Here is a 27172-nt window from a genome sequence, read left to right on the forward strand (position 1 = left end):
AAACTCTCCGTGCTCCCGCTGTCAAACAGGCAAGTAGTGGCGTGGCTGTTTACCGTAATGTCCATCATGGACCTGGACAGATGATGAGGGAGGGCTTGATCCAGCGCAACGGAGGCCAGTGTATGGCTGAGTGAGCTGATATGGTCGTCCGACGAGACGGTGGTCGAGTCCGGAGACAAATTGGCGGTTGAGTGCGGTGGGCAAAATGGCGGCGGCCATGATTCCGATCCCCACGCGGCCGGAGGTGCACAAAATGGCGGAGAAGATGGCTGCCCCCACGGTTCACACGCAGCGCTGCTGGCGTTCGCGGGTTTCCCTCTGCAGGCGTTGGCGTAATGGCCTTTCTTCCCGCAGCCAGAGCAGGTAGCGGTCTTCGCCGGGCAGCGTGCTCTGGGGTGTTTTAACTGGCCACAGAAATAGCATTTTTGGGCCTGGTTACGGGACATCGTTGCAGTAGTTGGTACCGGGGGCGGCGGTCCCGATTGCTTTCGGGACATCGCTGCAGTAGTTGGTACCGGGGGTGGCGGTCCCATGTCCCAAGGTCGCGATGACCATGGCGCGGCCCCGTTACGTGCGTATGCTTCGAGGTTTCGGTGGGCCGCATCTAGTGAGAGCGCGAGGGCTACGGCCGTCTTCAGGTCGAGCTCCTTGCTTTCGAGCAGTCTCTGCCGGGAGTAGTCGGACTGGAGGCCCTTAACGAAGGCATCACAGGTAAGTCCCTCCGCGTGCGCCGCAGCCGTTACCGCCTTACAGTCGCAGTCCCTGCAGAGCGTCTGTAACGCCCGTAAAAATGCCTCTACCGATTCCCCCGGTTGCTGCCTGCGGGATCCCAGGAGGTGTCTGGCGTAAATCGTATTCACTGGGCGCATGTATTGCCCTTTTAGCAGGTCGAGAGCCGCCGTGTACGTAGTAGCGTCCCGGATGAGTGTATATACTTGAGGGCTCACCTGGGCGGTCAGGACTTTTAATTTGTTCTCCTCCGATGTCACGGCGGAGGCTTCTAGGAAGGATTCAAAGCAGCTCAGCCAGTGTTCGAAATTGGTAGATGAACCCGCCGCTTGGGGGTCAAGGTCCAGGCATGCTGGTCTGAGGGCTCGCAGCAACGCCTGCTGTTGTTGCTGCTCAGTTCCGGACATTTTACTTTTAGTTAATAAAATTGATACGCTTATCAATTACTGCATAAAAGGCGATGAATTAGGAAAGTAATGAAAAGGTTTTTATTAACTAAAAAACAGAGCATGCCTCTCATGGACGACTGGTTCCAAGAAGGAAGTGGGTTGCCGGGCAGCCACCTTTATACCAGGTCATGTAGGCGGAATCAGCTGAGGCATGCATTGGTACACAGTGAGTAGCAAGAGGTAACAATGTGCAATAACGATAACAGTAGTGAACAACAATGAAAACAATAACAGTGGTTTACCACACATGGCCACAGTAAATAATAATTCTAATAGGTCTAAGAGCATTAAAAAAACAAGCCTGAAGCCTTTGGCCTAGAAATTCGGTTAGTTGCAGCAGCGATTAGCGCCTAAAGAGCCCGAGATTTGGGGCGTTACCCAATTTTCGGACGTGCGCAGTGATCCTAGCGCATCCTGCCATATTGAGTAGCCTGTTAGCTCTGGCGCTAAGTCTTTGCGCCCGCGAGCGGGCGCAGCCAGATAATGACATCCTTTCATTGTGCAACGCCTTTTTGGCACCCCGTACCGGAAATTCAGTGGCACCCCCCTCCGTTCCGCCTGGCGCTGTTAGCGACAGTTGGATGGAACGTTACCAGGTCCTTCTCGGACTCGGGGGCGCTCTTTAAAGGGGACAGCACTAGTATAAAACCGGCAGCCATTTGGCCTGGCCATACTGCTCGCTGCTGGAGAGAGTTGCAGACCTTCAGTTACACAGACTTGTTCTTATTGAGCCAGAGGAGCCTTGGGACCTTCAGCCCTGTACAGAACAGTTGGATCCAGAAAGCTTACTGCGTCTTACTCGTCAGCCAGAATAATGGGAGCTGCTTTGGAGGGGAACGTCATCCTGGCTGAACAACTGGCAAGGGCACCGAGACGGAGGGAGAGAGGGCTGGGATTGGCCAGAAGGAGGAGGGCCAATGGACGTCGCCGAATCTGACCATACGCTGCCAGGGTTTTCAGGCAGCAGGTCTCCTGCCTTACCATGTCGGAGGAGCAGTGTCTGCGAAGGCTCAGATTTGGTAAGGATGTTGTCACTGAGCTGTGCCACCTGCTTGCTGGGGATCTGCAGCCGCGGATACGGTGCAGGACCTCTGTCGGTGGCCGTGAAAGTCACTGTTGCGCTCAACTTTTACGCCAGCGGATCGTTTCAGGCAGCAGCTGGGGACATATCAAATATCTCTCAATTTGCGATGCATTGCTGCATCCGGCAAGTGACAGCTGCCCTCTACAAAAGGAGGCGCGAATTAATCACCTTCCCTGTGACCCTGGAGAAGCAGCGGGAGCGCGCACAGGGCTTCGCGGCTATTGCGGACTTCCCCATGGTGCAGGGGGCCATTGATTGCACACACGTGGCTTTGCGGGCGCCATTACAGAATCCGGAGGAGTTCCGTAACCGAAAGGGGTTCCACTCACTTAATGTGCAGCTGGTCTGTGATCACCGGCAGATGATCATGGCGGTGAACGCACAATTCCCTGGCAGCAGCCATGACGCGTTCATCCTGCGGCAGACCTCAGTGGCTGACCTTTTTGAGGCCCCGGCTCACCCACGAGGCTGGCTTCTGGGCGACAAGGGCTATCTTCTCTGCCCATGGCTCATGACCCCGCTCCATTTGCCCAGCACCCTGGCAGAAGAGCTTTACAACAGCAGCCATCAGGCCACCAGGAACATTGTGGAGCACGCAATTGGTGTGCTGAAGCAGCTTTTCCGTTGTCTGGACCATTCGGGGGGGCGCCCTACAGTACTCGCCGGAGCATGTGGCGCGCATCGTTGTTGTCTGCTGCATGCTCCACAACCTGGCCATTCGACGCACCCAACCAATGCCAGCCGACCCTCAAGGTCCAGCAGAGGAGGAGGAGGATCAGGAGGAGGAAGATGGGAGGGCTCCAGAAACTGGAAGGGCCGTTCGTCAGAGGCTCATAAGGACTCGGTTCTAGGCCCCTCGGATGGAATGGTAGCTGTGATTCGAACAGCGCCCTCCGGTTCGCTGTAAGCCTATGAAGGCCTTGATGATTGTAAATAGTGTACAGCTCGATTGTAAATAAAAAGTTTTCTTTATTTTCAAACAAGTGCTTCCTTCCAGCATGACAACGTAATGGTAACAGAAATCATAACTAACAAACTAACAGATAACTGTCTGGCAACCCAGCGAAACTAACCAAACCATAACAAACAAACAAACAGCAGGTGTGGACGGCCTTAAATCCAGAAAAAGAGACGTCTTAGCACCTCCCTCGACTGGTGACCCTTTGATGGAGACCGACGACTCTTACGAGGTCGGCCCCTTCCCTCCCTGCAGCTCCTCCGTAATTGGACCCCAGTGGCTGCGTCAAGGCTGGGGGACGCCTGCTGAGTGTCTGGAAGCGCTGAAGCCCCTGAGGGACGGCCTGGACGACCTCTGGGCTTGGAGGTCCCGCAAGCAGGCTGCTCCAACTGGGCATGTCTGCTAGCAGTCTGCCGCACAGGTGGTGGCAGCTGCTCTGCTGACGTGCCAGCAGTGGCATCAGGACTGCTCACGCGCAGAGAGAGGACACCTGCACCGTGGTTGGCCGAAACACTAGCACTCTGACGGGGCCGCACAGGATCATACACCAAAATCGACTGCTCCACAGATTCATGGCCTGCTGTGGTGCTGTAAGGGCCTGGGGTGATCCTGCCTGATGCAGCTAGGGTGGCAGCAGAGAGTGTTCGCGTGGCCTCAATTTGCGTGTGGACGAGGCCAGCAAGTGACTGCGTGGCAGCAGTGAGGACCTGCGTGGCAGGTGCCAGTGCTTGGGAAAAGCCATGGACAGCCCTTGCCACTGCTTCGGACAAGGCCTGGACAGACCTTTCCATTGCTGGGCCGAAGCCCTGGACAGACCTTTCCATTGCTGGGCCGAAGCCCTGGACAGTCCTTTCCATTGCTGGGCCGAAGCCCTGGACAGTCCTTTCCATTGCTGCCCCAAAGTCCAGCACACACTTTCCCAGTGTGTCGATCGACTCGGGCATCCTCCCCACTGCAGCCATCAGCTCAGTTTGCCTGAGCCGGGCCTGGGCGCTCATCTCGGCAAGGCTACGCACCTCCTCTGCACTCTGTGCAGCAGTCATAGTGGCCTGCCTCGCCCTCCGGGGAGACGGCTCCCGAGCGTCCCTACCCCCCGCGTGTTGCTGCAGACCGCTGGTTCCTGCAACTGGCTCCTCATCAGAGCCCGCCTTCCCCTCCAGGGAACTACTATCCCCAGTCTCCAGATGCGGTGGCTCCCCTGAGGCTGGCACGGATGGTCCGGCTTCCTCCTGGTCATCGCCTCTGGAGGCACTGGCACTGGCAGCTTGAGGGGCCGGCTCCTGAGCTGGTGATGCAGCATCTGAAAGCAGGGAGGTTGAAGAGTGGCTTTAGCAAAAGGACAGTTTGGCAGCAAGGGATGCAACAGTGCGGCAATGCTATGCCATGGCTCCACATTGAGAAAGCATGCTGGCGGGGGAAACAACTGGAAGGTGACAGCTGTAATAGTAGAGAACGTTGCCATCGCTGTGGACAATGGGGTCGGCAGCTGCAGTGGTGGCAGGACCACTCGGGCGTCCTCCCACAATCTGGTGGACTCTCCTCGAGATCCGTCAGAGGCTCCAGTTGAGGACGGCCTCCTCCGGTGCGGAGCTGCTCCTTGCGGTTTCTCGCCAGCTTGGCCTGCAGGGCAAAGGACGGGAAGTGATGTTACATGATGTCCTGAATTATGATCTCATGCCCCCCATGGTGGAACAGCCCTTACATGATGCCCTGAGTCAAATGTGCATGTGTGTGACCAGAAAGGGCCATGGGTGCTTGCATTTCAGATGGCCAGTGGGGCATAGCGCACCCTGTAGCCATAAAGTCAGGTGCTAATGGAGGGATGCATAAGTTTACATGAACTCCACTCACCCTCATGACCCGAGTGAGGTCGTTGAATTTCTTCCTGCACTGCACAGGGCTCCTGGTCGCCATGCTGCTGGAGTTGACCCTCTGAGAAACATCCCTCCAAGCTCGTCGGTAGTCCTTATGATTAGGCCTCCTGCCATTGTCGGGGTAGAGGACATCTCGCCGGCGCTCCACTGCGGCCACCAATTCCTCCAAAGACTCATGGGTGAAGCGCTCTGCTCTCTGCCTCACCCTCTCCATATGCTCCAAGTTTTTGCGCCAGAGAAGGGCCTGCGCCGATTTGCAGGCCTACAAGGCGCAGACTGTGGATACTGGAGCTGCCTGACCCACCCCTTTAAGAGCTGGCCGGCGCCTGGAAGTCTCGTGGTCATGGGTAATTGAGAGCACCTGCGCTGCGGCTGGACGCCCCGATATTGGGTTGCGCCGGCATGTTAGCGCCTTAGGTGTCCCGTGTAACGCCTGAACTCGCGCCTCAATCACCTTTGGGGCGCTGCAACCCAATATCGCACGAGGTGTCGAAGTTGCGTCTGGCTATAAAATTTGCGCTCCGCCAATTCTAACGCCCCAAGCGGGGCTATACCCAATTTCTAGGCCCTTGTGTCTTAATGTGAGAAGCATTCGTAATAAGGTGGATGAATTAGCTGCGCAAATAGAAGTAAACGAATATGATATGATTGGGATTAGGGAAACATGGCTCCAGGGTGACCAAGGCTGGGAACTCAACATCCAGGGGTATTCAATATTCAGGAAAGATAGGCAAAAAGGAAAGGGAGGTGGGGTAGCATTGCTGGTTAAAGAAGGGATTAACACAATTGTAAGGAAGGATATTAGCTCTGATGATGTGGAATCTGTATGGGTAGAACTGAGAAATACAAAGGGGCAGAAAACGTTAGTGGGAGTGGTATATAGACCTCCAAACAGTAATGCGGAGGTTGGGGATGGCATTAAAAGGGAAATTAAAGAAGCGTGCAATAAGGGCACAGCAGTCATCATGGGTGACTTTAATCTACATATAGATTGGGCTAACCAAATTAGTAACAATACTGTGGAGGAGGAATTCCTGGTGTGTTTACGGGATGGTTTCCTGGACCAATATGTCGAGGAACCAACCAGAGATCAGGCAATCATAGACTGGGTATTATGTAACGAGAGAGGATTAATTAGCAATCTTGTTGTACGCGGCCCCTTAATATGATCAAATTCTTCATTAAGATGGAGAATGAAGTAGTTGACTCAGATTAGGGTCCTGAATTTAAATAAAGGAAACTACGATGGTCTGAGGCGTGAGTTGGGTAGGATTGATTGGGGAATGTCACTCAAAGGGTTAACTGTGGATAGGCAATGGCAAACATTCAAAGACCGTATGGATGAACTACAGAAATTGTTCATCCCAGTTTGGCTTAAAAAAAGGTGACTCAACCGTGGCTAACAAGGGAAATTAGGGATAGCATAAGATCCAAGGAGAGGACATGTAAATTGGCCAGAAAAAGCAGTAATCCAGAGGATTGGGAGCAGTTTAGGATTCAACAAAGGGGGACAAAGGGATTAATTAAGAAAGGGAAAATAGAATATGAGAGTAAGCTTGCAGGGAACATAAAAACTGACTGTAAAAGCTTTTATAGATATGTGAAGAGAAGAAGAATGGTGAAGTCAAGCGTAGGTCCCTTGCAGTCAGAATCAGGGGAATTTATAATGGGGAACAAAGAAATGGCAGACCAACTAAATACATACTTTGGTTCTGTCTTCACAAAGGAGGACACAAATAACCTCCCAGAGATGTCGGGGAACATAGGGTCTAATGAGGGGGAGGAACTGAATGAAATCAGTATTTGTAGGGAAATGGTGTTAGGGAAATTGATGGGATTGAAGGCCGATAAATCCCCAGGGCCTGATAATCTACATCCTAGGGTACTTAAGGAAGTGGCCCTAGAAATAGTAGATGCATTGCTGATCATCTTCCAACATTCGATGGAATCTGGAACAGTACCCATGGATTGGAAGGTAGCTAATGTTACCCCACTATTCAAAAAAGGTGGTAGAGAGGAAACGGGGAATTACAGACCGGTAAGCCTGACATCGGTAGTGGGGAAAATGCTAGAGTCCATTATAAAAGATGTAATAGCAGAGCACTTGGAAAACAGTGACAGGATCGGACAAAGTCAACATGGATTTACAAAAGGTAAATCGTGCTCGACTAATCTACTGGAATTTTTTGAGGATGTAACTGGTAGAATAGATAAGGGAGAACCAGTGGATGTGGTGTAGTTGGACTTTCAGAAGGCTTTCGCTAAGGTCCCACATAAGAGATTAGCGTGTAAAGTTAAGGCACATGGGATTGGGGGCAAGGTATTGACTTGGATAGAGAACTGGTTGGCAGATAGAAAGCAAAGAGCTGGAGTAAACGGGTCTTTTTCCGAGTGGCAGGCAGTGACTAGTGGGGTATCGCAGGGATCGGTCCTTGGACCCCAGCTAGTCACAATATATATTAATGATCTAGACAAGGGAACTAGATGTAATATCTCCAAATTTGCAGATGACACAAAGCTGGGTGGGCGTGTGTGCTGTGAGGAGGATGCCGAGGAACTACAGGATGATTTGGACAGGTTGGGTGATTGGGCAGAAGCATGGCAGATGCAATATAACGTGGATAAATGTAAGGTTATCCACTTTGGTGGCAAAAACAGGAAGGCAGATTATTATCTGAATGGCAATAGATTGGGAGAAGGGGGAAGTGCAACGAGACCTGGGTGTCCTTGTGCACCAGTCGCTGAAGGTAAGCATGCAGGTGCAGCAGGCGGTTAAGAAGGCAAATGGTATGTTGGCCTTCGTAGCGAGAGGGTTTGAGTACAGGAACAAGGATGTCTTGCTGCAGTTGTACAGGGCCTTGGTGAGACCACACCTTGAGTATTGTGTGCAGTTTTGGTCGCCTTAGCTGAGGAAGGATGTTCTTGCCATGGAAGGAGTTCAGCGAAGATTCACCAGGCTGATACCTGGGATGGCAGGAATGACGTATGAGGAGAGATTGGGACGATTGGGCTTGTACTCGCTGGAGTTTAGAAGAATGAGAGGGGATCTCATTGAAACTTATAAAATTCTGACAGCACTGGACAGACTAGATGCAGGAAGGATGTTCCCGATGGTCGGGGAGTCCAGAACCAGGGGTCACAGTCTAAGGATAAGGGATAAGCCATTTAGGACAGAAATGAGGAGGAATTTCTTCACCCAGAGAGTGGTGAACCTGTGGAATTCTCTACCACAGAAGGCAGTAGAGGCCAATTCATTAAATATATTCAAGAAGGAGTTGGATATATTTCTTAAGGCTAAAGGGATCAAGGGATATGGGGAGAAAGCAGGGCCCGGGTACTGAATTTGGATGATCAGCCATGATCGCATTGAATGGCGGAGCAGGCTCGAGGGGCCGAATGGCCGACTCCTGCTCCTATCTTCTATGTTTCTATGTGGAAACTGACGCTGTGTTTTCGGATGATGTCACCAAGGGGCAACATGTAGATGAGAAATAGGAGGGGGCCCAGGATAGATCCTTGGGGACACCAGAGGTAACGATGCGGGAGCGGGAAGAGAAGCCTTTACAGGTGATTCTCTGGTTACGATTAGATAGATAAGAATGGAACCAGGCGAATGCAGTCCCACCCAGGTGGACAACAGTGGAGAGGTGTTGGCGAAGGATGGAGTGGTCAACCATGTCAAAGACTGCAGACAAGTCGAGAAGGACAAGGAGGGATAGTTTACCTTTGTCATAGTCACAAAGGATGTCATTTGTGACTTTGAGAGCCGTTTCGGTACTGTGGCAAGGGCGGAAACCTGATTGGAGGGATTCAAACGTGGAATTGTGGGAGAGATGGGCACGGATTTGGGAGTTGACAGCACGTTCAAGGACTTTGGAGAGGAAAGGGAGGTTGGAGATGGGGCAGAAGTTTGCAAGGACGGAGGGATCAAGGTTTTTTTTTGAGGAGAGATAAATACAAGTTATTGTTGTTGTATCTCTGGTATTTTAGAAGGTCCTTTTTATATGGCTACCAGATATAGAATTGGGTAGAGGCGATGTTACTACATTCGCGGGTTGTTTTTCTCTCTTTGAGAAATCTAGTTGAATGAAAAAGGCCCAAAATGTAGCACAATACCAAATAACGTGAAAAATTACATAAATTAAGTAGTGGTTAGGTGGCACAGCCTTGAGTTTGCAAAGTCTGCAAATTGTGCGAGAAAGGGAAGAGTGAATGAGATAAGGAGTTCACAGTGTTGAAATCATTTATAATGCAAGCATATTCAACAACTTTCACATGGATCAGACTGTAGAGGTAGCCGGTGAAGACATAAAAATCATTTTTCCCATATCCAAAGTCACGTTTTAATGTTAGGTCGGACAGTAGAGTCTTAGCCAAATTGTAGTTCTAGATGCTATTCTCTTGACATTTGCATAGCTCAGTATGCTGGCACAGAATTTCTCTGAGCCCATCTCTCCTATGTCGGTTTGTAATATCGGATCCCATTTGTTTTAGGAGTCTGTATTAGTGGGCCCTTGAAACAGCTTCCTAATGGAATACCCTTCCCATCTCCACCCATTACAACTGAATCCCAAATGGTCTGAGCATCACATTTGCAAGCCAGAAAGCTCAATAGCTTGGCAGTGGCAATGGTCTACTTCTTTAACACATTGAACTCCAAGTAGCATAGGTGGCACTGCAGCAATTGCAATCCAGTGAAAGAATGGTCTGTCGTCCAAAGGCTGAACAGAATGCTTGGATACCTTGGAGATTAAATTTTGACAGTTACTTTGCCCATCAAATATTGGGAAGTCAAAGAGAATTTGATGGCAGGTCTCAGCTGGAGAAATTGACCTTTTAGGAAAATAGCTTCTATGAGTTTTGTCAAAAAGGAGTAATGCAGGTAGGTTATACCATTAGCTTCAGTTGAGAAACACCTGATCCGAGTAACGATGTGAACTCTCCCTCTGCTTCCTTGGGAAGTTCATGTACGTTTTCGTACATTTACTACAGGTGGACATTTTAATTTTTTTAAGAATTCAAATATTTCTCCTGATACTTTCTTTAATTCAACCATACAACATTAGACTACTGTTTTAATTTCAACTTAAGTCTTGCTGGGCACAGACTGAGTTCTTGAGGTAACAGCATGGTAGAATCTCGTGAAAGACCAGGGAGTGTCTTCCATGCCGAAATAACTCCTGTAAGAAACAGGAGCATTTAGATTATCTTTTATGTTAAGCATATAGTGGGGAACAGCAGGATATTGAATGTGGTCCACTAAGTAAGATCTTCCTAAACTGTGATTTTTGCTGTTTGAGAGTTTTTCTTCCCAAAAGAGTGGAATCAAATCATTATAAACAGAAGGCTGCTTTGCCAAGAAATGTTATGCTTGAATAAGGATTATGCTTGGATCAGGATTTCTATAAACTGCAGATAAAAATAGCCAATTTGCAAATATTTGAAGACTGTTAGTGCAGCCAAGTGCAGCCAATTTAACCATTCATTAAAAAACCACAAAGTAATGTTTTAAAGTTTATGTACAGTGAATTCATTCAGTAATTCAGTCTAAACAACACTTTTTACGTAAGTGATTAGATTCTAAATTGTGCTACTGTCTCTTGGTGAAATTTAGCAGTTCTTTGACTATATGTAGTGTGGTATTAAAAACCTGGTTAATAGCAGCATTTTATGCTTGGACCAAGATTTATTTTTAAATGTTATGGTTGGATCAGTTTTTGTGTAATGGGAGTGACTGTGAAGTAGTTTGGTATTTTGGAATTCTGTGCTTGGATCAGGTATGTGTTTATCTAGAGTCAATGTATCCCTCTATTCTCCTTTCTATATTCTGTTTGCCATTTACTTTTTCATGTTTCTACTCTCAGTAGTAGATGAGATAAAATGTAAGATTAGAATCAGCTAGCTACCTCATTAATTCATGATAGACATTTTTATTTAATTTGTTTTTTAAGTTAAAGGAGGAAAAATAGTGCAAAATGAAGTTTTCACTGGGGATTCTTCACTGCTCTTGCACCAATGGTGTAGCTGCAAAACCTGGGAGAAAATGCAGAAGAATTCCTGCACTATCAGAATAGCTAAATGTAGTCTCTTCAATATGTGCTAACAAGATTTCTATCTTGTTCTGCATGCCCAATAAGAGGAATGTATTCAGAATTTTGAACAGCTGTTACGCACTTGTGAAATCTTGCAATGCCTTGATCTGATTTGCAAAACACTTCTCAAAAGCTAGCATTTTACCCCAATTCAACTTTCTCAGAAATCCTACAGGGAGACTTTTGTCTGTTTTGTTCTCCAGATCTCTCTGTACATGGACACGTAGGGTCAGGACAGATATAATCAGTGTTGTTTACCCTCATTCCTTATTTTGGTTATTTGGCATCACTACAACTATTCAGGATTCTAAAAATGTTTTCTAATGGAATATATTTATTTGCATCCAAACTCTGTACTACTGTATCATTTTACAGGTACTAGTCACATTTTTAGACTTGATTTGAACATTTCACCTACCATCTTTAAGTGTACTACTTTTTGTATTGAAGATAGTCAGCTCTTGTCTCTACTGATCTTAAAACTGGTACAGGGGTTAAAGTTAGTCCCACAAACTCATTTATGTTTTGTGGATCTTTTCTGTATGCAAATTGGCTGCCTATATAATTGACTGCTTTCAAAAGCAATGCATTAGTTTGGGACATCCTGAGGATGCAATGAGGTACTATATACTTGCAAGTCCGCTCTTGCCTCAAGCCTTTTCCAGCCCCCTTAGATGATAGATTGACTATTTTCTCTACAGAGTAAGCTGGAATAGTACTGGGATATTGATTGTTCAGGACCATTTTATCTCATATCACTTTGGACACCTATCAGTGCTGATCCTTAATTGCTAAGAGGGATGACCATGTTCTCAAGTCAATGATTTCTCCCCACCTATTGATTCAATGTCCTCCTCCCTTGTGACCCATTGTAATGGAGTACTAATCCACCATCTTTTAAAATTGCCTTCATTTCAAATAAGATTATTCCCTTCTAGGATATCATCAGTCTTCTCCCCAAGATCTTGATTTATTAGAAACTGTACATGAATAATCCCCCTTTACCAAGAAGAGTTTTACTCCTGACATTTCTTCATTGTATGCAGTAATTTCTGCTGTTGACTTAGTTTATCAAGTTACCAATGAACTAAATGTGAAAGAGGCATCTTACTGCCCCCCTCCACCATACCTTCATAGGGCCACACAAAATATTAATCTGTTTCTGTAATAGCTACTTGGTTGTATTAACATTGGCAGAGGCCTGGGAACAGATAGTCAGCCTAGAGCAATGTAGCAGGAGAAAAGACAAAGCTAATGGGGAGAAAACTTTGTCAATAAAATCTCATGTTTCCTTAAATTTAGCTGTTGGCATTTTAAATCTACGTCGTATTCCCACAATTTAACTTGAAATGGAATGCTTTATAGAATTTAAAATATTCTAAACTGCACCAAGTGATTGTTTTTAGAACCAACAGGGAATATAAAATAAAAATAACTTGCAGATTTTTTTTATTCATTCCTGGGTGTGGTCGTCGCTGGCAAGGTCAGCATCTATTTCCCATCCCTAATTGCCTTCGAGAAGGTGGTGGTGAGCCGCCGCCTTGAACCGCTGCAGTCTGAGTGGTGAAGGTACTCCCACAGTGCTGTTAGGTAGGGACTTCCAGGATTTTGACCCAGCGACGATGAAGGATCGGCGATATACTTCCAAGTCAGGATGGTGTGTGACTTGGAGGTGGTGGTGTTACCGTGTGCCTGCTGCCCTTGTCCTTCTAGGTGGTAGAGGTTGCAGTTTTGGGAGGTGCTGTTGAAGAAGCCTTGGTGAGTTGCTGCAGTGCATCTTGTAGATGGTACACAGAACAGCCATGTTGCATTGGTGGTGGAGGCAGTGAATGTTTAAGGTGGCGAATGGGGTGCCAATCAAACGGGCTGCTTTGTCATTGATGGTGTTGAGCTTCTTGAGTGTTGTTGGAGCTGCACTCATCCAGGCAAGTGGAGAGTATGCCATCACACTCCTGACTTGTGCCTTGTACAGGAGGTGAATCACTCGCCACAAAATATCAGCCTCTGACCTCTTGTAGCCACAGTATTTATGTGGCTGGATCAGTTACGTTTCTGGTCAATGGTGACCCCCAGGATGTTGATGGTGGGGGGATTCAGTGATGGTAATGCCATTGAATGTCAAGGGGAGGTGTTTAGACTCTTTCTTGTCGGAAATGGTCATTGTCTGGCACTTGTGTCACGCGAATGTTACTTGCCACTTATTAGCACAAGCCTGGATGTTGTCCAGGTCTTGCTGCATGTGGGCACGGACTGCTTTATTATCTGGGGAATTGCGAATGGAACTGAACATCCCCACTTCTGATCTTGTGATGTAGGGAAGGTCATTGATGAAGCAGCTGAAGGTGGTTGGGCCGAGCATACTGCCCTGAGGAACTCCTGCAGATATATTTGTTATACATTTACTTCCTATCTTGGGACAAAAACTAGTTACCACAGAAAATTTTTTAAAAAGTGAAATTTCACCAGCTGGATTAGAAAGGTATAGATTTTGTAGCAAATTTGCAAATTTAGATTAATTTAACTGCTCAGCCTCTGCTGACTTGTTTCAACAGTAACACTGCCGTGCTCAGAATGCCACTTTAGATTGAACTTGTTAACTTAAATGGCAGAACAAGTGCAATTGAAGCCCATGGAATTCAAGGAATAGTGGCTGCATGGATACAAAATTGGCTAAGGGACAGAAAGGAGAGAGTAGTGGTGAACAGTTGTTTTTCAGACTGGAGGGAAGTGTGCAGTGGTGTCCCCCAGGGTTGGGTTTTGGGACCACTGCTCTTTTTAATATATATTAATGATCTGTACTGGATATACAGAGAATAATTACAAAGTTTGCAGTTGAAACTGAATTCGAAAATGTAGTAAACAGGGAGTAGGATAGTAATAGACTTCAGGAGGACGTAGACGGATTGGTGAAATGGGCAGACATGCATATGAAATTTAACGCAGAGAGGTGTGAAGTGATTAATTTTGGTAGGAAGAATGAGGAGAGGCAATATAAACTAAATGGTACCATTTTAAAGGGGGTACAGGAACAGAGACACCTGGAGGTGTACGTACACAATTCTTTGAAGGTGGCAAGACAAATTGAAAAGGTTGTTAAAAACGCATATGGGTTCCTTAGGATGTAACTGGTAGAATAGATAAGGGAGAACCAGTGGATGTGTATTTGGATTTTCAGAAGGCCTTTGATAAAGTCCCACATAAGAGGTTAGTGTGCAAAATTAAAGCACATGGGATTGGAGGTAATATACTGGCATGGATTGAAAATTGGTTAACAGACAGGAAACCGAGAGTAGGAATAAATGGGTCTTTTTCGGGGTGGCAGGCGGTGACTAGTGGAGTACCGCAGGGATCAGTGCTTGGGCCCCAGCTATTCACGATATATATCAATGAATTGGATGAGGGAACCAAATGTAATATTTCCAAGTTTGCTGACAACACAAAACTAGGTGGGATTGTGAGTTGTGAGGAGGATGCAAAGAGGCTTCAAGATGATTTAGACAAGTTGAGTGAGTGGGCAAATACATGGCAGATGCAGTATAACGTGGATAAATGTGAAGTTATCCACTTCAGTAGGAAAAACAGAAAGTTAGAGTATTATTTAAATGGTGATAGATTGGGAAATGCTGATGTGCAAAGGCACCTGGGTGTCCTTGTACACCAGTCACTGAAAGCAAACATGCAGGTGCACCAAGCAGTTAGGAAGGCAAATGGTATGTTGGCCTTCATTGCAAGAGGATTTGAGTACAGGAGCAAGGATGTCTTAACTACAGTTGTACAGGGCCTTGGTGAGACCACACCTGGAGTACTGTGTGTAGTTTTGGTCTCCTTACCTAAGAGAGAATATACTTGCCATAGAGGGAGTGCAGCGAAGGTTCACCAGACTGATTCCTGGGATGGCAGGACTGTCGTATGAGGAGAGATTGAGTCAACTAGGCCTGTATTCACTAGAGTTTAGAAGAATGGGAGGGGATCTCATTGAAACGTATAAAATTCTGACAGGGCTAGACAGACTGGATGCAGGGAGGATGTTTCCCCTGACTGGGGGGGTCTAGAACGAGGGTCACAGTCTCAGGATACGGGGTAGGACATTTAGGACTGAGATGAGGAGAAATGTCTTCACTGAGGGTGGTGAACCTGTGGAATTCTCTACCACAGAAGGCTGTGGAGACCAAGTCACTGAATATATTTAAGAAGGAGACCGATAGATTTCTAGACACAAAAAAGGCATCAATGGGTATGGGGAGAGAGCGGGAATATGGTATTGAGATAGAAGATCAGCCATGATCATATTGGATGGCAGAGCAGGCTCAAAGGGCCGAATGGCTTACTCCTCCTATTTTTCAATGTTTCTTAGCCTCATAAATAGAAGTATAGAGTACAAAAGCAAGAAAGTTATGCTAAACCTTTAAAAACATTGGTTAGGCCTCAGCTATTGTATTGTGGTCAATCCTGGATACCACACTTTAGGAAGGATGTCCAGGCCATAGAGAGGGTGTAGAAGAGATTTGCTGGAATGGTACCAGGGATGAGGAACTTCCAGATATTTGTTGAGCCTAGAAAAGCTGGGATTGTTCTCCTTAGTGCAGAGAAAATTAAGGGGAGATTTGATAGGTGTTCAAAATCGTGAAGGGTTTTGATAGAGTAAATAAGGAGAAACTGCTTCCAGTGACAGAGGACACAAATTTAAGATAATTGACAAAAGAACCAGAGGCAACATCGGGGAAAAATTTACAGTGATTGATGATGATCTGGAATGCACTGCCTAAAAGGGCGGTGGAAGCAGATTCAATAATAACTTTTAAAAGGGAATTGGATAAATACTTGAAAGGGGGGAATTTGCAAGGCTATGGGGAAAGAGCAGGGGAATGGGGCTAGTTGGATAACTCTTTCAAAGGGCCCGTGCAGGCACGATGGGCCGATGGCTTGCTTTTGTGCTGTAGTCTATGATCAGCTACAATGTCCTGAACCTTTGACTGACTAAAGAACTGGTCTTCTGGAGAAGACTTTCAATCTGAGACCTATATTTAAAGACGTGAAAGTCCTAGTTTACGATTGCACGGTGGGCTGCAGACAGAAAAACGGGTAAATCCAGTGATAACACAAAAAGGTGAAAAGTTGGAATATTTGAAGATAATGTAAAGTTGGCGTTAATACTTCCATCATCCTAGAAAGCTTCATTTGTGTTGGGGCCACTAGTAAGAAAGCACATTGACAAAGCCCCTTTTCCTTGTTTGCCAATTTTTTATGTTTTCTGGCCTTTTTGAAAGTTAGTACTGCCTCCAAAATATATTCGGGAGAGCCCTAAGTAACAGAGGTCAATAAAATATTCAAGGCTTTTTCTGGAAAATAAGGTATAGAATTTATAGATTAGGTGTGAAGGAAGTAAAATTAAAGCTTTTAAAAGAGGGACATAAACTGGGAAAGAATGGGAAGATAGGGTGAGCAGAATTGATGTATACATTTTTAAAATTGTATTAAGCATTTAATTTAGTAATTTAAGTCTCGCTGTTGGAGTTACTCCTGACATGGGTAACTTTATTGCTGTAACATTGTTTATATTTAACAAAGCAGTGCTTTATCTGAAATTTTGCAAGCTAGTCAGCCCAGGGAGACAAGAATTTTCCTAGTCCAATGACAATGAGAAGATAATTAACTTCAGAGAATAGGAGATACAGGGAAGATGAGATAATGGCCCAGAAATTGGGGTCTCCACGGGTGAGTACGCATGGGGTACTCACCCGTAAACCCAATGGAAGTGCCGGTTTCCTGCATGCGCGGGAAACCGGCACTTCCGTTCCCCTGAAAGAAGGGGTTCAGAAGTCGAACGCGTGCGCAAGAGAGGCTGCGCGTGCGCATCGAACTTAAGTTTTTTTTGCAGGTTTTCCCGGGAGGGTAAGTCTCCAGAAGTTAGACATGTAAAAAGCAGTTGTAAGACCTGCTTTTTACAAGGTAAGTGGTGAATTAATTCAAATTAAAACATTTTTTCCACAGGTTTATTATTTTTAAATACTTTAAAGAAAGGTAAGTTTATTTTTAGCCCCGTTAGAAAATATAATTAATTTTTTCAAAAATTTAAATTGTTTAAAATAGTTATTTCATGTAATTTATAGTTTATTTTAAAAGTGTGATGGTTTTTTAAAATTTATTTGAAGATTTAGTGATGTTTTGGGGCTTGTAGTATTTATAGGTTTGACAGGTCTTCCTGTCAAACTTATGAATGAAGCATTCCCTGCTACCATTAGCTCTCCATGGCCCAAGTGATCCCAGGGGACGCATCGAACTAACTGCGCCCCTGAGATACGCAAGCACTGCACGCCGGCAGTTGGAGGAGGCCCAGGATCGCAATTCCACGGGGGCCCACAGCTCAACGGCCGGCGCGCAAGGTAAGTGCAGGTCGGGGGCTTGCACCCGCAGGAAGCCTCCCACCCAAATTTCTGGGCCATTAAATTTGTAAAACCATAATTTTTTTTTTTAGTAAAATATCATTAGATTTTGGGGAAAAAGTGCTTTGTAGTATTGTTGTAGAAATTGTTCCAGCATTAGTGCAGGAATGAAAGAGTAGCTTTTATGAATTTGCACTCCTAACGCAAAGCCTCGTGCACCAGGATTGCACATCAGGAATTCAAGCACAGATCGCACTCCGCAGGATTTTCCGCACATTAAAATGAATGGGCAGGGTTCCGGGTATGGTGACCTATGTGCCCAATTCCTAATATGAGCTCGAGGCATGCAAAGCTCTGCACTGGAAATTCAAATATGTGAAATTACCCTGAAATGTTTGAAGGAAAAAAATCTCGCTACCCAGGCATCCAAAAATTCCTTGGCGGTGCTTGTAATGTAAGGGATAAAATGTTTCCAATCATTCCTTTCAAAGATTATTCTTGCTGTTTTTCTTCCAGTACTGAGGGGTGGAGAGAATGTGTTGCAAACTTGGAACAGGGATAGGCCATTCAGCCCCTCAACCCTGTCCTGCCATTTAACTAGATCATGGCTGATCTGTACTTTTGTTCTATTTACCCTCCTTTGCTCCATATCCCTTGATACCCATATTTAACAATAAAGCTATCAATCTCGGTCTTGAAAATTTCAATTGACCTAGCCTTTTGGGGGAAGAGTTCCAGATTTCCACTACCCTTTGTGTAAAAAAGCACTTTCTGATTTCACTCCTAAATGGCCTAGCTCAAATTTTGAGACAATTTTACAACTGAAGCATCACTTCCTCACTTTTGTATTCCAGCCTCCTTGAGATGAAGGCCAACATTCTGCTTGCCTTTAGTATCTCCTGCGCTAGCTTTGAGATTTGTGTACCTGGACACCTAAATCGCTTTGCTCCTCCAGTTCCTAGTCACTCGCCATTAAGAAAATATTCCGATTTGTCTTTCTTAGATCCACATTGGGCAAAACTATGGCACATGGAGTTCAATCATTTAATCTGCCTACGTCCCTTTATAACTTCTTGCTCCCATCTACACAACTTGCTGTGCCTCCTAATTTAGTGTCATTGGCAAACTTGGATATACAACTCTATTCCTTCATCCAAGTAATTTACATATGGTGAATTGCTGAAGGCCCAGGACAGATTGCTGGGGAACACCACTTTTAACATCCTGCCAGAGAATATTCCCTTGATCCTTACCTCTCTCTCTCCTAACTCCCAACCAATTACCAACCCATGTCACAAGGTTATCTGCAATTACTTGCACTTCCATTTTGGTTAATAATCCCTTGTGTGGACCTTATCAAATGTCTTCTGGAAGTCTATATTGCCAACATTAATAGACACTCCCCATTCCACCAAGCTTAGTAGCCTCCTTAAAAAATGTTACTAGTCAGTCATAGCCAACTCTTCACAAATCCACACTGACTTTGTTCAGCTTAATCACTCTGATAAATTATAAACTTACACAAATTTGCCATTAAATTGACATCTGTAGATACCTGGTTCTCCCTTCCCCCCCCCCCCCCCCCCCCCACCATTCTTAAATAATGGAGTGACACTTGCAATTTTCCAATCCAGAGACACGATTCCCAAATCTAGAGAGCTTTGGAAAATTATGACTAATACATCTACAATTTCTGCACCAATTTCTTTTAATTCCCTGAAGCCATTAATTCCCATAATTATCTCCATTGCCTTTTTTTGCTTGTATTAAATCCACTAAGTTCCTCCACTGTGAAAACAGATATAAAAATTCATTTAACAAGTCTACCATTTCCTTATTGTCCATTATAGTCTCACCTGTCTTTAATGGGCCCATAAGAACGTAAGAAGTAGGAGCAGGAGAAGGCCATACGGCCTCTCAGGCCTGCTCCGCCATTCAATAGGATCATGGCTGATCTGAATCTAGACTCACATCCACTTCCCTGCCCTCTCCCCATAACCCCTTATTCCCTTATCAGCTAGGAAACTGTCTATCTCCGTTTTAAATTTATTTAATGTCGCAGCTTCCACAGCTCTCTGAGGTAGCAAATTCCATAGATTTACTACCCTCTGAGTAAAGAAGTTTCTCCTCATCTCAGTTTTGAAATGGCAGCCCCTTATTCTAAGATTTTGGCCCCTAGTTCTAGTCTCGCCCATCAGTGGAAACATCCTCACCGCATCCACCCGATCAAGCCCCCTCACAATCTTATGTTTCGATAAGATCGCCTCTCATTCTTCTGAATTCCAATGAGTAGAGGCCCAACCTACTCAACCTTTCCTCATAAGTCAACCCCCTCATCTCCGGAATCAACCAAGTGAACCTTCTCTGAACTGCCTCGAGAGCAAGTATATCTTAAATATGGAAACCAAAACTCTACGCAGTATTCCAGGTGTGGCCTCACCAGTACCCTGTATAACTGCAGCAAGACTTCCCTGCTTTTATACTCCATCCCCCTTGCAATAAAAGCCAAGATTCCATTGGCCTACCTGATCACTTGCTGTACCTGCATACTAACCGTCTGTGTTTCATGCACCAGGACCCCCAGATCCCTTTGTACTGTAGCACTTTGCAGTTTCTCTCCATTTAGATAATAACTTGCTCTTTGATTTTTTTCTGCCAAAGTGCATAACCTCACACTTTCCAACATTATATTCCATCTGCCAAATTTTTGCCCACTCACTTAGCCTGTCTATGTCCTTTTGCAGGTTGTTTATGTCCTCCTCACTCACTGCTTTCCCTCCCATCTTTGTATCGTCGGCAAACTTGGATACGTTGCACTCGGTCCCTTCCTCCAAATCGTTGATATAGATTGTAAAGAGTTGGAGTCCCAGCACTGACCCCTGCGGGACACCACTAGTTACTGATTGCCAACCCGAGAATGAACCATTTATCCCAACTCTCTGTTTTCTGTTAGATAGCCAATCTTCCCCCAATCCCGTGATTTTTTATCTTGTGCAGTAATCTTTTGTGTGGCACCTTGTCAAATGCCTTTTGGAAGTCCAAATACACTACATCCACTGGTTCCCCTTTATCCACCCTGTTTGTTACGTCCTCAAAGAATTCGAGCAAATTTGTCAAACATGACGTGACTTCCCCTTCGTAAAACCATGCTGACTCTGTCCGATTAAATTATGCTTATCCAAATGTCCTGTTACTGCTTCCTTAATAATGGACTCCAACATTTTGCCAACCACAGATGTTAGGCTAACTGGTCTATAGTTTCCAGCCTTTTGTCTGCCTCCCTTTTTAAATAAGTGTGTTACATTAGCAGTTTTCCAATCTGCTGGGACCTTTCCTGAATCCAGGGAGTTTTGGAAAATTACCACCAATGCATCCACAATTCCTACCGCCACTTCTCTCAAGACCCTAGGATGTAAGTCATCAGGTCCAGGGGATTTATCTGCCTTTAGTCCCATTATCTTACCGAGTACCACCTTAGTGATTTTAATCGTGTTTAGCTCCTTCCCCCCCCCCCCATAGCCCCATGTTTGTCCAATGTTGGGATATTTTTAGTGTCCTCTACTGTAAAGACTGATACAAAATATTTGTTCAGTGTTTTTGCCTTCTCCATGTTCCCCACCACTAATTTCCCGGTCTCGTCCTCTAAGGGACCAACATTCACTTTAGCCACCCTTTTTCTTTTTATATAACTGTAGAAACTCTTGCTATCTGTTTTTATACTTTTTGCTAGTTTTCTTTCATAATCTATCTTCCCTTTCTTAATTAATCTTTTAGTTATTCTTTGCTGGCTTTTAAATGCTTCCCAATCTTCTATCCTCCCACTAGATTTGGCTACTTTATATGCCCTTGTTTTCAGTCGGATACTATCCTTTATTACTTTACTTAGCCACGGATGGCTGTCTTTTCTTTTACGCCCCTTTTTCCTCACTGGAATATATTTTTCTTGAAAGTTGTGAAATATCTCCTTGAATCTACACCACTGCTCATGTACCGTCTTACACTTTTTAATCTATTTTCCCAGTCCACTTTAGTCAACTCTGCTCTCATACCTTCAGCCATGATCCTATTGAACGGCGGAGCAGGCCCAAGGGGCCGTATGGCCTACTCCTGCTCCTACTTATGTTCTTATAGTCTCCTTTATTTAAGCTTAGTACGCTGGTTTGAGATCCAACTCTCTCACCCTCCAACTGAATTCGGAATTCAACCATGTTATGGTCACTCATTCCAAGGGGATCCTTTACTAGGACATTTTTTATCTAAATGGAGAGAAAGTGCTACAGTACAAAGGGATCTGGGGGCCCTGGTGCATGAAACACAAAAAGTTAGTATGCAGGTGCAGCAGGTGATCAGGAAGGCCAATGGAATCTTGGCTTTTATTGCAAGGGGGATGGAGTATAAAAACAGGGAAGTCTTGCTGCAGTTATACAGGGTATTGGTGAGGCCACACCTGGAATACTGCGTGCAGTTTTGGTTTCCATATTTAAGAAAAGATATACTTGCTCTCGAGGCGGTTCAGAGAAGGTTCACTTGGTTGATTCCGGAGATGAGGGGGTTGACGTATGAGGAAAGGTTGAGTAGGTTGGGCCTCTACTCATTGGAGTTCAGAAGAATGAGAGGCGATCTTATCGAAACATATAAGATTGTGAGGGGGCTTGATCGGGTGGATGCGGGGAGGATGTTTCCACTGATGGGTGAGACTAGAACTGGGGGCATAATCTAAGAATAAGGGGCTGTGCTTTCAAAACTGAGATGAGGAGAAACTTCTTCACTCAGAGGGTAGTAAATCTATGGAATTTGCTACCCCAGAGAGCTGTGGAAGCTGCAACATTAAATAAATTTAAAATGCAGATAGACAGTTTCCTAGCAGATAAGGGAATTCGGGGTTACGGGGAGAGGGCAGGGAAGTGGACGTGAGTCTAGATTCGGATCAGCCATGATCCTATTGAATGGCGGAGCAGGCCCGAGGGGCCATATGGCCTACTCCTGCTCCTACTTCTTATGTTCTTATAGTCTCCTTTATTTAAGCTTAGTACGCTGGTTTGAGATCCAACTTTCTCACCCTCCAACTGAATTCGGAATTCAAACATGTTATGGTCACTCATTCCAAGGGGATCCTTTACTAGGACATTTTTTATTAATCCTGTCTCATTACACAGGACCAGATCTAAGATTGCCTGCCCCCTGGTTGGTTCAGTTACATACTGCTCAAGGAACCCGTCCCTAATGCACTCTATGAACTCTTTCTCAAGGCTGCCCTGCCCAATTTGATTTGTCCAGTCAATATGAAAGTTAAAATCCCCCATGATTATAGCTGTTCCCTTATTACAAGCCCCAACTATTTCCTGATTTATACTCCGACCAACAGAGTTGCAACTGTTAGGAGGCCTATAGACTACGCCCACTAGTGACTTTTTCCCCTTATTATTCCTTACCTCCACCCAAACTGTTTCACTATCCTGATCCTTTGACGCAATATCATTTCTCACTATTGCAGTGATTCCATCCTTTATTAACATAGCCACCCCACCTCCCTTTCCTTCCTGTCTGTCCTTCCTAATTGTCAAATACCCCTGGATGTTTAGTTCCCAGTCATGGTCACCTTGCAGCCATGTTTCTGTAATGGCCACCAGATCATACTCATGTGTAGTTATTTGTACCGTCAACTCGTCTATTTTGTTATGAATGCTGCATGCGTTCAGATAAAGAACTTTTAAATATGTTTTGTGACAATTTATTCCTGCTTTTACCCCCTTTATTACTCTACCTTTACCTTTATACATTCTGTCCCTTCCTGACACACTCTGGTTTTTAATTCCCCCACTGCTACTTTGCTCTATTGCCTTCTCCGCTGACATTTTTATTTTTCACTCTCTTGAAACCTCCCCCCCACTAATTAGTTTAAAGCCCTCTCTACAGCCCTAGTTATTCGATTCGCCAGGATTCTAGTCCCAGCACTGGCCAAGTGAAGTCCGTCCCAACGGAACAGCTCTCTCCCGCCCCAGTACTGGTGCCAGTGTCCCAAGAAGCAAAACCCATTTCTCCCACACCATTCTTTGAGCCACGCATTTAGCTCTCTGATTTTATTTACCCTAGCCAAATTTGCTACACACATTCCCCTTTATTACTCTTTTTCTGTTAATATACTTCTAGAAACTTCTGCTGTTCGTTTTGCTATCTCTTGCACGATTTTTTTCCTGTTTTTGCACTGCTTATTACTTTCTTTGTCTTACTTTGTTGCATTTTATAGTTCTCCCAGTATGCTGGATTGCCACATTTCCTTGCATTTGTGTAAGCCTTTTCTTTTAGCTTACCTCTTACCTCATTTGTTGACCATGGTTGCTTAACTGCACAAGTGGAACCTTCGTCTTTTTGGGGGTTTGTACTGGTTTTGTATTGCACCAAATATTTCCTTGAATACTCCCCACTGTTTGTAGGTTTAGCCATTAACAGTGCCACCCAGTTTACTGTGGTCATTAATTTCTCATCCCTTGGAAGTTTGCCGTAAATTTAAAACCTTGGTTTGTGACTCTTCCTTCTTCCTAATGTCAAATTCAATTATATTATGGTAACTATTCCCAAGATGTTCCCTTATTGTCAGATTGCTAACTAATTCTGGTTCGTTATTCATCACTAAATCTAGTATAGCCTGTTACCTTGTCAGTTCTAAAACATAGTGTTCTAGAAAACAGACCCAAATATATTATAAATTAATTGGCTTCACTACTTGCGGTTTTCTGCCTCTCCCAATCTATGTAAAAATGAAAGTCTCCCATTATGACCACATTGTTTTTGCTATATGTTTCCCTAGTCTCTGTATTTATACATCCCCCCCCCACCCCACGCTACATTACTGCTATCAGGAGATTTGTAGACAATTCCTACCAGAGTTTTGCACTCTTTTCCTTAACTCTACCCATAGTGTTTCCACTGCCTGATCACCCTTCCTGAAATCACTGCTGCTGTTGTGTCTTTTATCAATATTGTTACTCCTCGTCCTTCCCCAAATTTCCTGTCCTTTTTAAAGATGCTATAGCCTAGAATATTTAGCTCTATATCATGCGCAGCTTGTAGCCAGGTCTCTGTTTATGGCTATTACATCATAACCTTTAACCTAAATTTGTGCTTCTAACTCACTTGTTTTATTTCTTGTGCTTTGTACATTTATGTACATAACTCTTATTTGGGTAACTGCTGGTCTTTTTCTAACACTTTTTGACTTGCAGTCTGGACTTTACCCAAGATTTATTTCGCAGATATTCTATTGCTCAACAATATGCCATAATGATTGGTCATAGACAATAATTTTGTTAAAACCGCACTATGCATTTGAAATCAACACTTGATGTACTTGTAATTGCAAATGTTTTTCTACAGCTTGCATCTTCAAGTTTGCTAAAAATTGGACAAGAGACTGACAAAACCACTACCAGAAACAGAGAATCTGTTTATCTACTGCTTGACATGGTGAGTATTAAGTTACAACATTGACAGCTATTTAAGATTATATGCAAATCATGTCAAAATCAAAGAAGTTTCATAAAATCATTGAAATTAAAACACAGGGAGATAAGATTTGCTCCACTGAGCCTGTGCCAACTATTCAGCTGGAACTATCTTATTGGAGTAGCTCAGATTTTTTAAACATTTTTGCTACCTGAACTTAATACTGATAGAGGTCTTGTGTAACCTCGTTACAATCCAATAGCTTAGCACTATAGAGGTCAGTTGGCATCATTTGAACAACTCTGCAGTGGCCTATCTCTCGTTGCCAAATAGCAGCAGAATACATCATGTTTGATTTTAATTGTATTCCTGTCCAAATGGTACAATAATTCAATCCTTTTTTTTGTTGCCCTGTTTATTTTGTTCCTGGTTCTACAGAGACAGTGGCCAATGATTAGAATAGTGTTAGTGTCACAAAATATATTTAGATTCAAGCAAGTTCAGATAACGAGGGTCATTGCTTGCACTCAGCTGTCATGTTTTATGTCATGAGCTCATCTGCAAACATCCAGCTTGTCTTGCTTTGAAAAATTACCCACAGTATTTGTTTTAACTTTGCACTTACAAACCCTTTGTCTTTAAAAGATTGTTCAGTGTAATATTTATGGTGCTTTTGCTGAGCTGCTAACACTAGTTTTGTTAAGGCCTTTTTGTGGTTTGTTTGCACCACTATATAAGCATAGCAACAGTGTGGCCTATTTTAGTCACCAAAAAGATTGATTGAAATACCACAGTGTATATAATCATTGCTGACATATGGGTGAAATTTTCCTCAGATTGTACAAGAGTCTCCTTTCCTGACAATGGACCTGCTGGAATCTTGTTTTCCTTATGTCCTCCTGCGAAATGCATACCATGCTGTCTACAAGCAAAGTGTCACATCTTCTGCATAAATTGGAATTTAATGGATGCAAGATTCAATTTAACTAAATGTTCTGCAGTACTGGTTTACAAGCTAACAACTGTAGAATTGGTTCACTTTATAGTCTAAAAAACAGTTATGAAACTGAATCATTTTTCATAAACATACATTGTAGACCAGTGGTTTCTATTCTGTTGATATTGATATGCTTGACTGATTTGCTGAATAGTGGCAAAGTTGAATGGTTTTACTTTAAATAGCAGCTACATTTGTTAAAATGACACTACAATGTTGGTTGAGTTTTAAAAATGAATTGTGCACAAGAAACAGCTGTTTTGAAAACATCTTCCTTAAAGCTGTATTAAAAATGCAGAGGAAAATTCATCTAGTTATTATTTGGAGATGATGCTCTAGCTTCCTTCTGTGTGTAAATTATTTCAGATAAGGCAAGAAAAGATTTGTACCTGTCATTCTTCATTGACAGTAAATGGGATGGATGGGTTATTAGTTGCATTTATGTGGATTTATTACAATAATTCTATTTCCTTTCATTTTAAACAATTGCTATATTAGTTACTCTGTTGAAATACATTATGTAATATCTACAAATTCTATAGGAATGCTGAAACCTCCAAAAACAATTCTAGCAATCCACTGCACATTACTCTATGAACAACAGAAGTGATGTTTGTATAAAGCATAGTATAATTTTTTTTATAAAACTAACTTCAGTGGAGAGCTTGTTGAATTTCACACTATCATTGTACCCTGTTGTACGGTATGACTATGAATATTTATCACATGTTGATAAAATGGCAGCCCTTAACCTCTTTTATATGTTTTACATTTTTCAAGTTTTAGTGTATCTTCCATAATGAACAATAAAACACCAGGTTACTTCACATTCACAACAGAGAATGCTCATTTGTTTAAACATAATTACTTTTTAATTTGTTGCTTAATGTTATGTACAAATAAATGCTGAGTTACTTGCCTTCACCAGCTCAGCTAAAAGCTGGATGCACACATTTAGAGTTCTGTACAACAATGCCAATATGATTGTAGGATATCAGTCTAAAATTGGTAAACTTGAGATTAGTCATTCTGAATTCCAGAGGCCTGGACCAGCCTTTATTTTAGGTTTTAAATGCATGCACCATGACCCTGAAATAAACTTTATTACTGTAATGAAGTTACTCAAATAGAAGGAGTAGCTTTTGTGCTACTCTTTCCATTTG

General features: G+C 44.1%; 1 protein-coding gene across 7 annotated transcripts in view; it reads left to right on the forward strand.

The window, feature by feature from the left end:
- The window catches only part of nckap1 (NCK-associated protein 1), a 247554-nt gene extending 220718 nt beyond the window's left edge, over positions 1-26836 (forward strand). For all 7 annotated transcript variants that reach the window (XM_085985933.1, XM_085985932.1, XM_085985931.1 and 4 more), the window contains 2 exons: positions 24944-25033; positions 25849-26836. In XM_085985933.1, coding sequence (XP_085842059.1) covers positions 24944-25033; positions 25849-25965 — 207 coding nt within the window. In that variant the 3' untranslated portion in view covers positions 25966-26836. The remainder of the gene's footprint in view (positions 1-24943; positions 25034-25848) is intronic.
- The last annotated feature ends 336 nt before the right edge of the window (positions 26837-27172 follow it).

This window comes from Somniosus microcephalus, chromosome 4 (genome assembly GCF_052327205.1).
Source record: "Somniosus microcephalus isolate GS21.2 chromosome 4, FLI_Smic_1.0, whole genome shotgun sequence".
Taxonomy (NCBI): Eukaryota; Metazoa; Chordata; class Chondrichthyes; order Squaliformes; family Somniosidae; genus Somniosus; species Somniosus microcephalus.